An 11,934-nucleotide genomic window follows, 5' to 3' on the forward strand; every position below is an offset into this window, starting at 1 on the left:
TGAACAAGGTTAGGGGAAAATATGTATTATTGTATTATTGTTTTGGTTACTTGATAGGTACTTTGGAAAACTCACAAATCATGAAATTATAGGTTATAATCCTGATGATTATTTCCAAAATTATTTTCTTAATTGATATCTTAGACACAAATATTATCAACTTGTGTGGGTAGAGCACATCCTCACAGAGTTCCTGTTAAATAATTTTGAAGGATTTCAATAGTTAGATGGTCTACAGAAATAACATGCTGTAAACTCTCTTCGTTTTAGAACTTAGAAACAGAGTTGGAAACCTCCCACAGACATCAGGATGTAACAGCCTGTGGAAGGGCTGGTAAAAAGTTTAGGGGAGAAAAAAAGTAATAAAATGGTCATAAATCCTGACTACAGACTTTGGGTCTCAGTTTTCAAATGAATATATTGACTGAGTCATCTCCTCTAACTCTCAAAGATGTCCGATGCTCCTGAGTAAATTTTATGGATATATATGTTTCAAAGTATGTGGCTTGCCAGGGGTTTTACACTTGCCTTCCATGGAACAAATATATGCCTGTGTGGTAACTTTAAGCTTTTCCTCATGAAAATCTCATAACTTCTTAAGAATCTCAAGAGTTCAGGAAATAAATTGGAAGGAGCATCTATTTTCTTATCACTTATCCATTCTCTTAGATTTTTGTTCAATTTTGCTTCATTTTTAAATTGATGAAATATTCTTTGGGCATGTGTGCTTATGACCAGCGTTCAATTTATATTCCTCCACTGAAACCCTATTTGGTAGCATTTGGTAGGAAAGAAATGGTTCTTATCTAGATGCTTCTAGAGATATTAGTACAATTTTCTTGTAAAGGAGATAGTCATTTATCTTCACCAGCCCCAGAAGCCATCGTTCTAACTGGATACTGTGTCCTTCTGAGAGTGGGAGACTTAAATAAGCTTTGATTCTCCTGTGGATTGATGATAACTGGTATTAACACAGAACAAACATAGTTGACAGAAGTAGTAAGCGTCACCCTTTTAGGTGAGATTCCTGATTAAGCCAGGAATGAAACTGGCTTCGTAAGTGCTTATGACTTCAAGTTTATAAATTACTAGGAAAACCTCACTAGTCTGCAAAACATCAAGGAGACAGACATTAGCATTTCGCATCTGCTCTCCTATGACAGTTATTATAGGAGCTGAGATATGACTCCACACTCCCGGTCATGTGAGTCAGTCCCTATCCATCCTCTCAGGATCTCCGATTGCAGATTGTGACTTGAATAAGTGTTCCTGCGGAAGAGTTGTACAGTGAGTAAAATGTCTGGGGTTTCAAAATGGAGTACCCTGGTTTGTTATAAACAGAGCAGGGGTGCTTATTAAGTTGAGTAATATGTTCCTTTGAAGAAACTGAAAATGTCTGAGGATTTTCTGAGACTAGGAAGTCAAAGCCCATGTGTACATACATTCTCTCATACCCATGCTTATGATACTATTTAGGTGTCAGTAAGGAAGCATTTAAATAGTGAATTTTAATGAACTGTCAGAAATGTGAGAGCCCATTCTTATCACACAGGTGGACTGGGCTCTAACATGTAATATATTAGGAATTCAGGTTCAAAAGTTTTTCATGCAGGAAATCACATTTACAATATAGATTCAAATATGTATCTAATCTATATTACATAAACTGTAATGTGTAGCTGACTATTTTGGGATTGCATGCAGTACTAAGTAGCTGTGGATTAGATGCACTTATGGAAAAACAGCAGTCTTCATCCTATTTTTAACTAACTATTTTGCCCAAGGGCTATATCTTCTATTTGTCTGTTATTCGTGTGTGTGTGTGTGTGTGTGTGTGTGTGTGTGTGTGTGTGTATGTATGCATATATATATAAAATTAACTTTTCTATGTCTGAATTCCCAACAGCTATGGTGATGGGGACACCCTGTGAGGAGAATAAGCAAATCAATATGCCGGTCTGTGCTGGTATTTTAGTTCCTAAAGGTGTCTTGCTGAAAATATCAGAAGATACCATAAATCTAAGCTAAAGAAATTCCTCCCCAGATGGACCTTAGTCAATCCCTTGGGATTAGAAAAAGGTGCAGTTCTGTCACCATGCTTGGTGGAATAAAAATGAGTAAAATTTTACTCCTCTCTACCCATCCCCAGTTACTACAGAAGTTCAGGACTGTGCTCTCACCCTCTTGTTCCGTGAAACCTCCCCTAGGACTTGGAACTTTAAACGCATAGAAGTAGACAGGATTCCTTGTAGAGGAAACACATTTTCCAAAGACCTGTTGACTTGGAAAGCAAAACTCTTATGTTTCTGAACTTTTCACAGATGCAACTAGGTTCTCAACAGGGCTGAATAATTAAGGGGTGACACTACCTTTCCATGTATGGCTTATTTTATACTTCTTGAGTTTTTCTTGAGAGTGTGGCTCTGTGTTTACTGATAAGGTCAATTGAATGTATAATTCCTCTACCTATATATTGAACTACTCAAATAGAAGTTCCCCTACCTGATTATTTCTGAGAGGAAAAGAGAACGTTCTCTTTTCTGTGTGTCTACCTTGCAAACACATCTTAAATTTCGATTCACACTATCAGTGTGAGGCGAGAAGTGATGAACTTTTTTAACTTTATCTTTTCTCTATATTCTGTGGCATGCGGGGAAAAAATCACTCTCTGTTCCATTTTATTTTCATGCTAGCTAGTTCTTCAATTTTTGCTTGTTTCCCCAAAAGATAAGAAATCTGTGCACGTAAGGGTTGATCAAGTACTGGAACTCAAGATCTTTTTTTTCTCCCCACCGCCTAGAAAACCTAACAGAAACAGAGCTGCTGTCTTGAAGAAATGGAATACCCTGGCTTATTTTGATTCCATTTTTATTTGTTCTTTATGGGGATGTTCTTTATAGGGAATTCTAAGTAATAAAGCTTAAGGCAGGTGCCAACTTCCTCTAATTTCATGATTTAGGTGTAACTTGGGGGGTAGGGATTGATTGTTGCAGGGATTTTTAGAGGAGACCTCAGCATGGGTGCAAATTTAGCATAAGTACATTTTTATGGATCTCAAAATTCATGAGAACAAGCAAAGGTGATTTAATGATGGAAAAAGACATTAATAATGTGATTACATCATGGTTTCAAGAGTTGTATACACTCTACATTTTCTAGAGGTTTTTAATTTTACTGTCATAGTTTGTAGTACAGAAAAGTATTCAACTGTTACTGGTGTTCAACTGAGCACCTCTGAGGGACTCACATAACTTCGTATAGCTCTTCAACATGTCCTTATAGAAGGTTCTTGGTACTGCTGATCTCCAGACCAATACTAAAGGGCTGTTATGAGGCCTCTGGGAGAGAGCAATGTGATTCTGAGCACTGATGAGCACAGAAATGCCGGCCGCCCAGCTGGCCAGGCCTGCTCATTTTCTTCTGGGTAACCAAGGCTATAAACAAGGGGTAGTGGGAATGGCCTGGAAATCAATTTGTAGAATATTGAAAAGGTCACCATGGTGCAGAGAAGTCTGGTGCAATACTTGAAGATATGATGTGCTAAACGTGTGTGCCACGTTTCTAATGACAATAATTGTTACACATGAGGGGAACAGGTTGCCAATCTCCCGTTCCTGGTTTTTAGAACAGACTGAAACCTATTTTCAGGACCCTTGTTGCAAGCTCATTTCCCGTTGTGCCTTTGCAGCCATTTTATGAATCAATTCTTTAAATTAAAAATTCAACTTAAAAAAATTTTAAACCTGCGGAAACGTTCCACGTCGATTACAAGTCGCTTCTGTTCACCTCTATGACCTTTCATTAACGTTGGTCACGATTGTATCCTCTCTCCACATACATGTAGATGAAGATACTTTCTTATTTTCCGGTTCAAGTAAGAAACAAACCTTCTGATTCTTAAATAAGCTTTTTGTGTGTGTGTTAGGGTACGGCCATTTCAGTGTAAGTTCAACTGACATCTCCAAAAAAACAGGAACATTTTCTTATGTAACCTCACTGCTATTTTCAAATTCAAGTAGTAATCTATTTTTTTAAGCGTCCTCTTATTTGAAAATTGAGCTTTTTATTATCTTTTCTAAGGAGGTCAACTCTGAGACGAAACAACCCCGGGTATCTGTGTATAACCGACATTGTCCAAATGAAGGCCACTCTGCCACTCACAGCAGTTCCCTTCCCGAATGTTCCTTCATGCTCTTCTTGTCATCATCCTTATCTGCTTTTTGTTCCCTTTACATTTCCCCTTCACAATTGATATTTTTAAAGGCCACTTACTGCTGTTTCCCATTCACCTAAGCAACTTCATTACATTTCTTAGCACTGCATTGCTTATATAAGTGTATATGCCTATAAAAAGGAATCTATGTGACATTTTGCAGTTGGCTGATGACTATTATTTCCTCCAGCCTTGGTAGAAGGAGACTTCATTCAAACTTGTAGAGCTTTCCAGAGGAAGTAGTTCAGTAGCCCATATAGTGATTAACATTGTGGCTATTTGAAAAAGCACAGGCAAGCACAGGCTGGTAGATTACTCTTAGAAAGCCTTTTCTCCTGTCAGCAACTCGGCACCTGATGTGGTGGCTGGCAGCTCTTTTAGGACCCTCTTCCTGGAGCTCTCATCTGTTAAACACAGAAATGCCATTGATCCTAAAGAAGTCTCAGAAAGAAAATGCAGTTTTTGCAGTCTATTTTGGAACTTTTCAAAAGCAATTGCCAAGTAGAGAGGCAGGGTCTCATCCTCAGAAAAGGAGCTTATCCCCAAAAGATTCTCCCCTAAAGGATCTAGGTTCGTAGCCTGAAATCAGTCCAGGCAGCTAAAAGGATAAAAGGAGATTTCATGGTCTGGGGTGTCTTCTTTTGAGTCTCTGCTTGGGGGTTTTCTTTGGCTGCCTGACTAGAGGCAAAGATTAGTGACACAGAGCTCGCTTTCAGTGATCTGTGCTTCTGTGCTTTTCCCTGGAAGGAAGCCCGGGCTGTGGGAACCAGGGGTTCTTTTAACGTTTGTAGGTTAGGATGGACAGGATTTACAGAGCTACTTTCACACCAAGGCACCAAGAAGAACAGTATTTACTTTTTGAGAATGACCAGGTTTTTCTTTCTTCTTAAAGCTATTACAGAAAGAGTCGCCTTGTTGGAGAAGGCAAATCGGCTCATCTGTGTAGCCAGTGAGGGCAAGCTTTTCATCAGCTTTTATGCTCTGGAGCTGGTGGTTTGTTTCAAGGTGAGAAGGGATCATTGTTTTTTTTTTTTTCCTAAAGTTTTTGTGTAATCTAGTACAGTTGCTGAACTCTTCACAGCCATATCTACAACTGTGGTGCCTTGCAGCTTTAGTGCTGAAAACTCTTTTTTTTTTGGAGCTAGTATCTAAGATTAGGTTAAAAAAAAAATATATATATATATATATATATATCACACACAATCCTCCCATAGCTTTTTACTTCAGGGAATTAGGGACAAGAAATTTCTTTTCATCAGCTTGATGTAGCCACAACACATTGGTTTCATTTTGGCATAAGTTCTGAGGGACAGCAGAGTATATAACCCCAAAATATGGCACTTTGGTATGTGGATTATTTGAGCTGAAGGTGATTAAGACCCATCAGACTCAAGGAAACCTTTTTTTCCTTTTTTTTTTTTTTTTGCTTTTTTTTTTAATTAAAAAGAAATTAGATGGAAGGCCTGGACCAGGAATGGATACCAAAGATAACTTTTGTATTAGAAGTGTTTATCTGTGTGGCATGGCAAACATTTGTTTACTAAACATTTGCTTTTCTCATTTTCTTGTGAATTGTCTTCTTCCCCCTTGAAGCCCCAGACCCCTAACACCTTCTCCTTAGTTCAGGTTAGTGTATGAGCCTTAATTGCCTGCCTTTGGGATCTTATGACTTTGGGGCTCCCATACATACAGAATTTTTTCTCTTGTTCACCTGCCTTGTGTCACTCTAACCATTAGACCCGCCAAAGAAGCTAGAAGAGAAGAAAGGAAGTTTTTCACCCCTATAGTCCCTTTTGAAAATGAAAAATAAAACAAATCTCAGGATTCCTTTTTTTAAAAAAATTAACATATAATGTATTATTTGTTTCAAGGGTACAGGTCTGTGATCCATTAGTCTTACACAATTCACAACACTCACCATAGCACATATCCTCTCCAATGTCCATCATCCAGCTACCCCATCCCTCCCACCCTCGTCCACTCCAGCAACCCTCAAAATCTCAGGATTCTTAATACTCGGTTATAGGGACTGACACATAGTGGGATGGTGGTTCTCAAAATGTGACTCCTGGTCCTGCAGCATGCTCATCACTAGAAACTCTTTAGAAATGATTGTCAGAACCACCATAGTAAGATCTCAATAGATGTTTGCTGAAGGTAATGCAGAACTCTGGATTCTAAAGGAGAATGGCACCACTAATACCATGTTATAAGGCAGTGGTTCCCAGACTTGAGTGTGTGTTAGAATCATCAGGAGCACTTGTAGAAATAGTGCTGGAGCCCACCACAGGAGTCCATCCAGGAGTCCCTGGATCTGAGGTGGAGTCTGAATCTGCATTTCTCGGGGTGCCTGGGTGGCTCAGTGGGTTAAAGCCCCTGCCTTCGGCTCAGGTCATGATCCCAGGGTCCTGGGATCGAGCCCTGCATCGGGCTCTCTGCTCCACGGAGAGCCTGCTTCCTCCTCTCTCTGCCTGCCTCCCTACCTACTTATGATCTCTCTCTGTCAAATAAATCAATAAAATCTTAAAAAAAAAAAAAGAATCTGCATTTCTCACACATTCCCAGGCGATGCCCTTGCTACTGTCCTGGGACTCTGCTTGGAGAAACATCGCTCTGACATGGTGATTCTCAACCCTGGCTGAACATCAGAATCACCTGGGGTTGCTTTTAAATATAGGAAGGACGGGGCCCCACCCAGACCAAATCAGAACCTCGGTAGGTGAGCGTGTGCATGGGAGCCTTTTACATTTTCTCAGGTGATTCCAACGAACAGCCAGGTTTGCGTTCCATTGCAGATCATCTCAAAAGATGTGATTCTCAGTCTTGCTTGCCCATTAAAATAATCTGGGAGGTTTTAAAGATCCTGATGCCAAGATGCCAAGCCTAGAGGTTCTGATAGAGTTGGTTTGAGGTGCAACCTGGACATTGAGAGTTGTGAGAACTCTGCAGGCGATTCTAGTATGCAGCTAAAGTTATGAACCACTTCCCTTAAAGATCCCCTCCGGCTGTCAGAATTTCATGACTTTAGCATAATCTTATGTAAAGCACACAACCTTCAGGGAAAACAAACATCACTATAGGGAAGTACTGACTATTTCTATAGTCCTGTGGTTCCCAAGTTTATAGAGGACTGATTTTTATTAATTTACATTTATTTATTAATTTTACATTTATAGAAAATTAGTTTAATTTTTAATTGCAGACTTATTCCAAATGTCCATAATATCCACTTACTTTCAAACAAGTTCACTTTCTCTCTCTCTCTCTCTCTGTGGTTTGGATAAATATCCAAAGGGAGCACAGACTTTATTTATCATACTTTTAATATATTTACATATTTTCTTGCCAGTTAATGTTTACCTCTACAATAGTAAAATGTAGTATAATGGAAATACAGACAAGTGAGGGACTCTGCTTTGGTCGTGCCACTCTAACAGATGTTTACCTGATTTGGTTGGTCTGTTAAAAGTCTGTATAGCATTGAGGATACAATACAAAGGTAGAGCAAGACCACTTGGCAGCAGCCAGAGAACCCCACATCTCAGCAGATTGTTTAATCAGAGGACCTTCCAAAAAGCCATAGAGGTCTCTACCCTAGCCTGTGAACCAGACCCCTTTATGGAGGGGAGGGGGAAGTGGGAGGTCATGTGTTCCTAATCAAAGTAACAAAAACTTGTGAATGTTAACAGGATACCCATTAAACTTACTTTCACCTGTGGAAAATTGCCTTTGTGGTGGTTATAGTAAAGTATATCCCCCCACCCAATCCCTTGCTAGGTAGCAGACACCAACCGGCTATGGGAGATGAGCAAGCTCCTGAACTTTTCCATGTCTGGAATTTCTCCTATGTTATGTAGTATTTATCTTGCAGGGCTGCTTTGAGGAATAAATGAGGTAACATTGTCTTAGTCATCTCAGGATGCTCTAACAGAATACCAGACCCTGGGTGACTTACACAACAGACATTTAATTCTCTCAGCTCTGGAGCCTGGGAAGTCCGAGATCCAGGCACTGGCAGTTTCTGGTGTGGACAAACCCCTTGGTTCATCTTCTCACTGTGTCCTCAAATGGAGGAAAGGGTGACAGAGCTCTCTGGGGGTCTCTGTTACAGGGGCACTAAATCCCATTCATCAGGGCTCTATCCTCATGACCTAATCACCTCCCAAAGTTCCCACCTCCAAATACAGTCAGATTGGAGGTTGGGTTTTGACATACGAATTTTGGGGGGACACATTCAGGCTATAGCAAGTATGCAGAGCATTTAACTCAGTATCTGATATATGCTAAAAGTTAAGAAATATTAATTCCATTTTTCTGTCCTAATATTATTACTACTTCGCTTGTAACACCCTTTTGTCTTTGAATATCATTACAATCATCAGCGATGAAAAAAATATCACCTCTCTTACTCTCATTTGCTCCTCTCTCCTCTGTTCCCATTTATTGGGCTGCAACTCCTTGACCAATGTGCGAGGCACTTGGGGATGCAGGGATAAATAAGCTATAGTCCCCGCCCTTAGCATACCCAGGCTAGTGAGGAAGCAGACGAATAAATATACAGCTATTACACTTAGAGTGTGAAAAGTGGGTAAAGGGACAGCACAGAGTGGGACCTAAACTCAGATGTGGGGCCCGGGAGTGTTTGGCAAGTTATCCAGAAGTTTTTAGGTATTGAACACGTTACCCAGATGAGGCAGTGGGACATGGGGAACAGTGCGGGGGAGAGGACTCCTGGCAGAGAACAGCATTTATAAAGTGGGGCTGAGTGGGTACTACTTGGAAAGTATAGCATAAATTAGTAAGTGTGTCTTGCTTGGGAACTGTGAGGCAGGTGGGAGCAATGAAGCAGGAGAAGTAGGCAGACGCCAGATCATAAATGATCAATGCCAGTGGTTCTCAAACTGTGCCTCCCAGACTGACAGCATCAACATCACCTAGGATCGTTAGTATATATGTTCCTATGCCTCACTCTAGACCTATCGAAAGGGAAAAGTTGAGCATGAGTATGGGCCCTAGAAATCTTTTAATAAGGCCTCCAGGTGATTCTGATGCAGGTTAAAATTTGAGAAACGCTGTTCTAGTCCATGATAAAAAAAAATGGCTATTTTCCTGAAGGAAATGGAGAACTATAGAAGAATTTTCGATAAGACTACTATATTTTGAAGGCTTTGCTCTGGAAGCCAGGTGAAAGACAAGCAAGATGGATGTATGGAGCAGGCATGAGTACTGGCGGTAAGACTGTAGAGAGAGGTAAAGAAGAAATTTAAGACACGGCGTTAGAATGTAGCCTCCGTGCTTTGTGCAGGGCTCATAAATGTATATAAGGTCTAAGACATAGGAATAATATAGGACTCCTGCCCACAAGGTGTTGCTAATCTAGACATAGTTGCATTCCTTCTGAGAATACTTTCTATCAACCCAAAAAAGTATCATTCACATTTATTGAGGTTAATGAGCATCTGCTACTCTATACAGAAGCTGCTCTGTGGAATCAATTTGGTTGATTTGGACAAGTCCAAAGGGAGAGTCTCTTTATTACCCAACCCTCCCCTCCCCGGGAAAACTTGGGTTGAACTGGTACCATGAAAAAGCTGTTGAGAATATAAAGCAGTGAAAGGTGATTGTTAGAACTGCAAAATAAATTGATTGGATAATTTCTCCGACACTCCAAATAAATACGTAGTGACATTAAACCATGTGCATTTATAAACACATTCTCCTTGGACTGTATGTTGGGAACGGCACAAATGTGAGCCTTATTTGTAACAGCAGTGAGAGAAGTGCCCAGTGAAAGCTGGCTTAGCTAGGGATAGAAAAGGGCCGGATTAGATGCTTCTTTCTGTTGGATTCTTGCTTATTTTCTCAGAAGCAACAGGAGCAAGCTTGCATTCATGGCTGTAGAGAAAAGGTGCCGGCTGGAAGGTGGTCTGTCGGAGGATGCTGAACTACAGGTTGGAATATACCTTGAAGCCTGTTCTCCAGGGCTGAGAGAGAAAAGGAGATGCTTCGCTGGCTGAGACAGGAAGAGAGAGAGAGAGAGAGAGAAGATTTTTCAAGATATTTGACAGCTCTATCTTCCCGCCACCACCTTCCCTCCAAACCCATGTGTCTCTCTGCTTGGAGTCTGACATAAAACAAGGAATGAACCCCCATTCGTCTCTGTGCTTTCAATGAAAAAAGTCGGTGCACAAGGACGAAAACGAGCGCAGCTGAAAATAGGTGCCTGACTTGTTGAGCATACAAATCATTTCCCCCTTAGTCTCCAAGGGAGGGAAAAAAAAAATCCCTCTTACTCTCTCCTTGCAGCCTGCATTCCGGAGAGGAGGCCGAGGCAGGTCTTCACGCGCTCCCGCCGCCGTCCCCGCAGGAAACTTTTCTCTCCGGGCCCGCTCTGTCCATCCCGCCCGGGCGGAGACGGTGGGCGCCCTGCGTGCGCTTCTCGAGGGCACCCGGCCCCAGACCCCGCGAGGCGTCTGTGTCTTTAAATTCCAGCTGCGCGGCTGGGGAAACAGCGCCACTCGGCGCCCAGGCCGGCTGGCGGCTGCGAGCGAGCTCGCGCTCTCGCTCCCGGCAGCGCGCCGCGGAGGGCTCGCTCGGCCCGCGGGCTGCTCGGCGGCGGCGGCGGCGCGGGGCGGGGAGGCGCGGCCCGGCCAAGGAGGGAAGAAAGAGCGAGCCGGGCCGGGAGAGGCGCCGCGCCCGGTCCCGCGCCCGCGCTCGGCGGCCCCAGCAGTTTCTTTCGGGGTGACGAGGATGTGCCTGGGCTGCTGGGTTTTTTTTTTCCTTCTCAAGACGATTTCCATAGTAACCTGATCAAGTGGCTCAGTATCGCAAACCTGAGGATTTCCGCGGCCCGCCGGCTTGACCTCAGTCAGGTAACGCTGGGCTCCCCTTCCCTTCCATTGCAAACCGCTGCGCTCCTTCCAAACTTCCTTTTGTGGAAAATCGCCCAGCCCAACGCAGCCCGGGGTATTTGCAACAGCGTGTTCCTTCCCAGGTGCCTGCCACGGGTCTCTTCCCTGTTGCTCCCCCAGGACCTATTATCACATTATTAAAAAAAAAAAAAATTTTTTTTTTTTGGTCGCCCTCCTCCCCTTTTTGATTTCTCCCCTTTCTCGCTTTCCCCTAGACTATTGATGGGGACCCGGGGAGCAGTCGGGGACGGGGGTGGCGAGCGCGGTCCAGGGAGTGGCGGGCTCGGGTGGGCGGGCTGCGGGGGGCTACTTGGGGGCAGCTCCGCGTGGCCTGCGCGGGGTTGGGGTCGCGGGGAGGGCTGTTCGCACCATGCGACGCTACCAGGGAACCCCATGGCTCCAGACGAGCGAGGGAGGCAGGCTTGGGGGCGATGGAGCGCTCGGCTGGGTGGCTGGCGAGCATCCAAACATCATTGCTTTCCTCTCCCCCGCCCCTCTTTGGGTTTCTCTCTTTCTCTTTCCCCGTTCTCATGTCTTTCTTCCTTTTCTCATCACCGGCTCCATTCTGTTCCCTCCCTTCTTATTCCTCCCCTCGTTTCCTTTTTTCGTCTTCCTCTTAAAAGAAAGGGGAATCGTTGGTAACCCTTCCGTTCTGCCAACATGGGAAGAGCTGTGAGACCTGCAGCGTGGCCACCTCAACCAGGTCGTTTTCAGACTTGTCCTCATCCATCAACATATTTGTTTCCTGAGTCTATTGATCTCGCTCTATTCTGCAGAAATGCATTCTGAGCTGGGCGTCTGTATGTCAGA

At 43.0% G+C, this 11,934-nt stretch overlaps 1 protein-coding gene across 1 annotated transcript; it reads right to left on the reverse strand.

Annotated features, from left to right (window-relative positions):
* Nucleotides 1-9,793: 9,793 nt before the first annotated feature.
* LOC125106984 (uncharacterized) lies at nt 9,794-11,587 on the reverse strand. The gene is made up of 3 exons (XM_047741537.1): nt 11,435-11,587; nt 10,507-11,247; nt 9,794-10,226 (listed from the first exon to the last, which is right to left on the reverse strand). The coding sequence occupies exons 1-3, from the start codon at nt 11,585-11,587 to the stop codon at nt 10,068-10,070; spliced, it is 1,053 nt and encodes a 350-aa protein (XP_047597493.1). The 3' UTR covers nt 9,794-10,067.
* Nucleotides 11,588-11,934: the final 347 nt, after the last annotated feature.

Source organism: Lutra lutra, chromosome 8, assembly GCF_902655055.1.
Source record: "Lutra lutra chromosome 8, mLutLut1.2, whole genome shotgun sequence".
Lineage (NCBI taxonomy): Eukaryota > Metazoa > Chordata > Mammalia > Carnivora > Mustelidae > Lutra > Lutra lutra.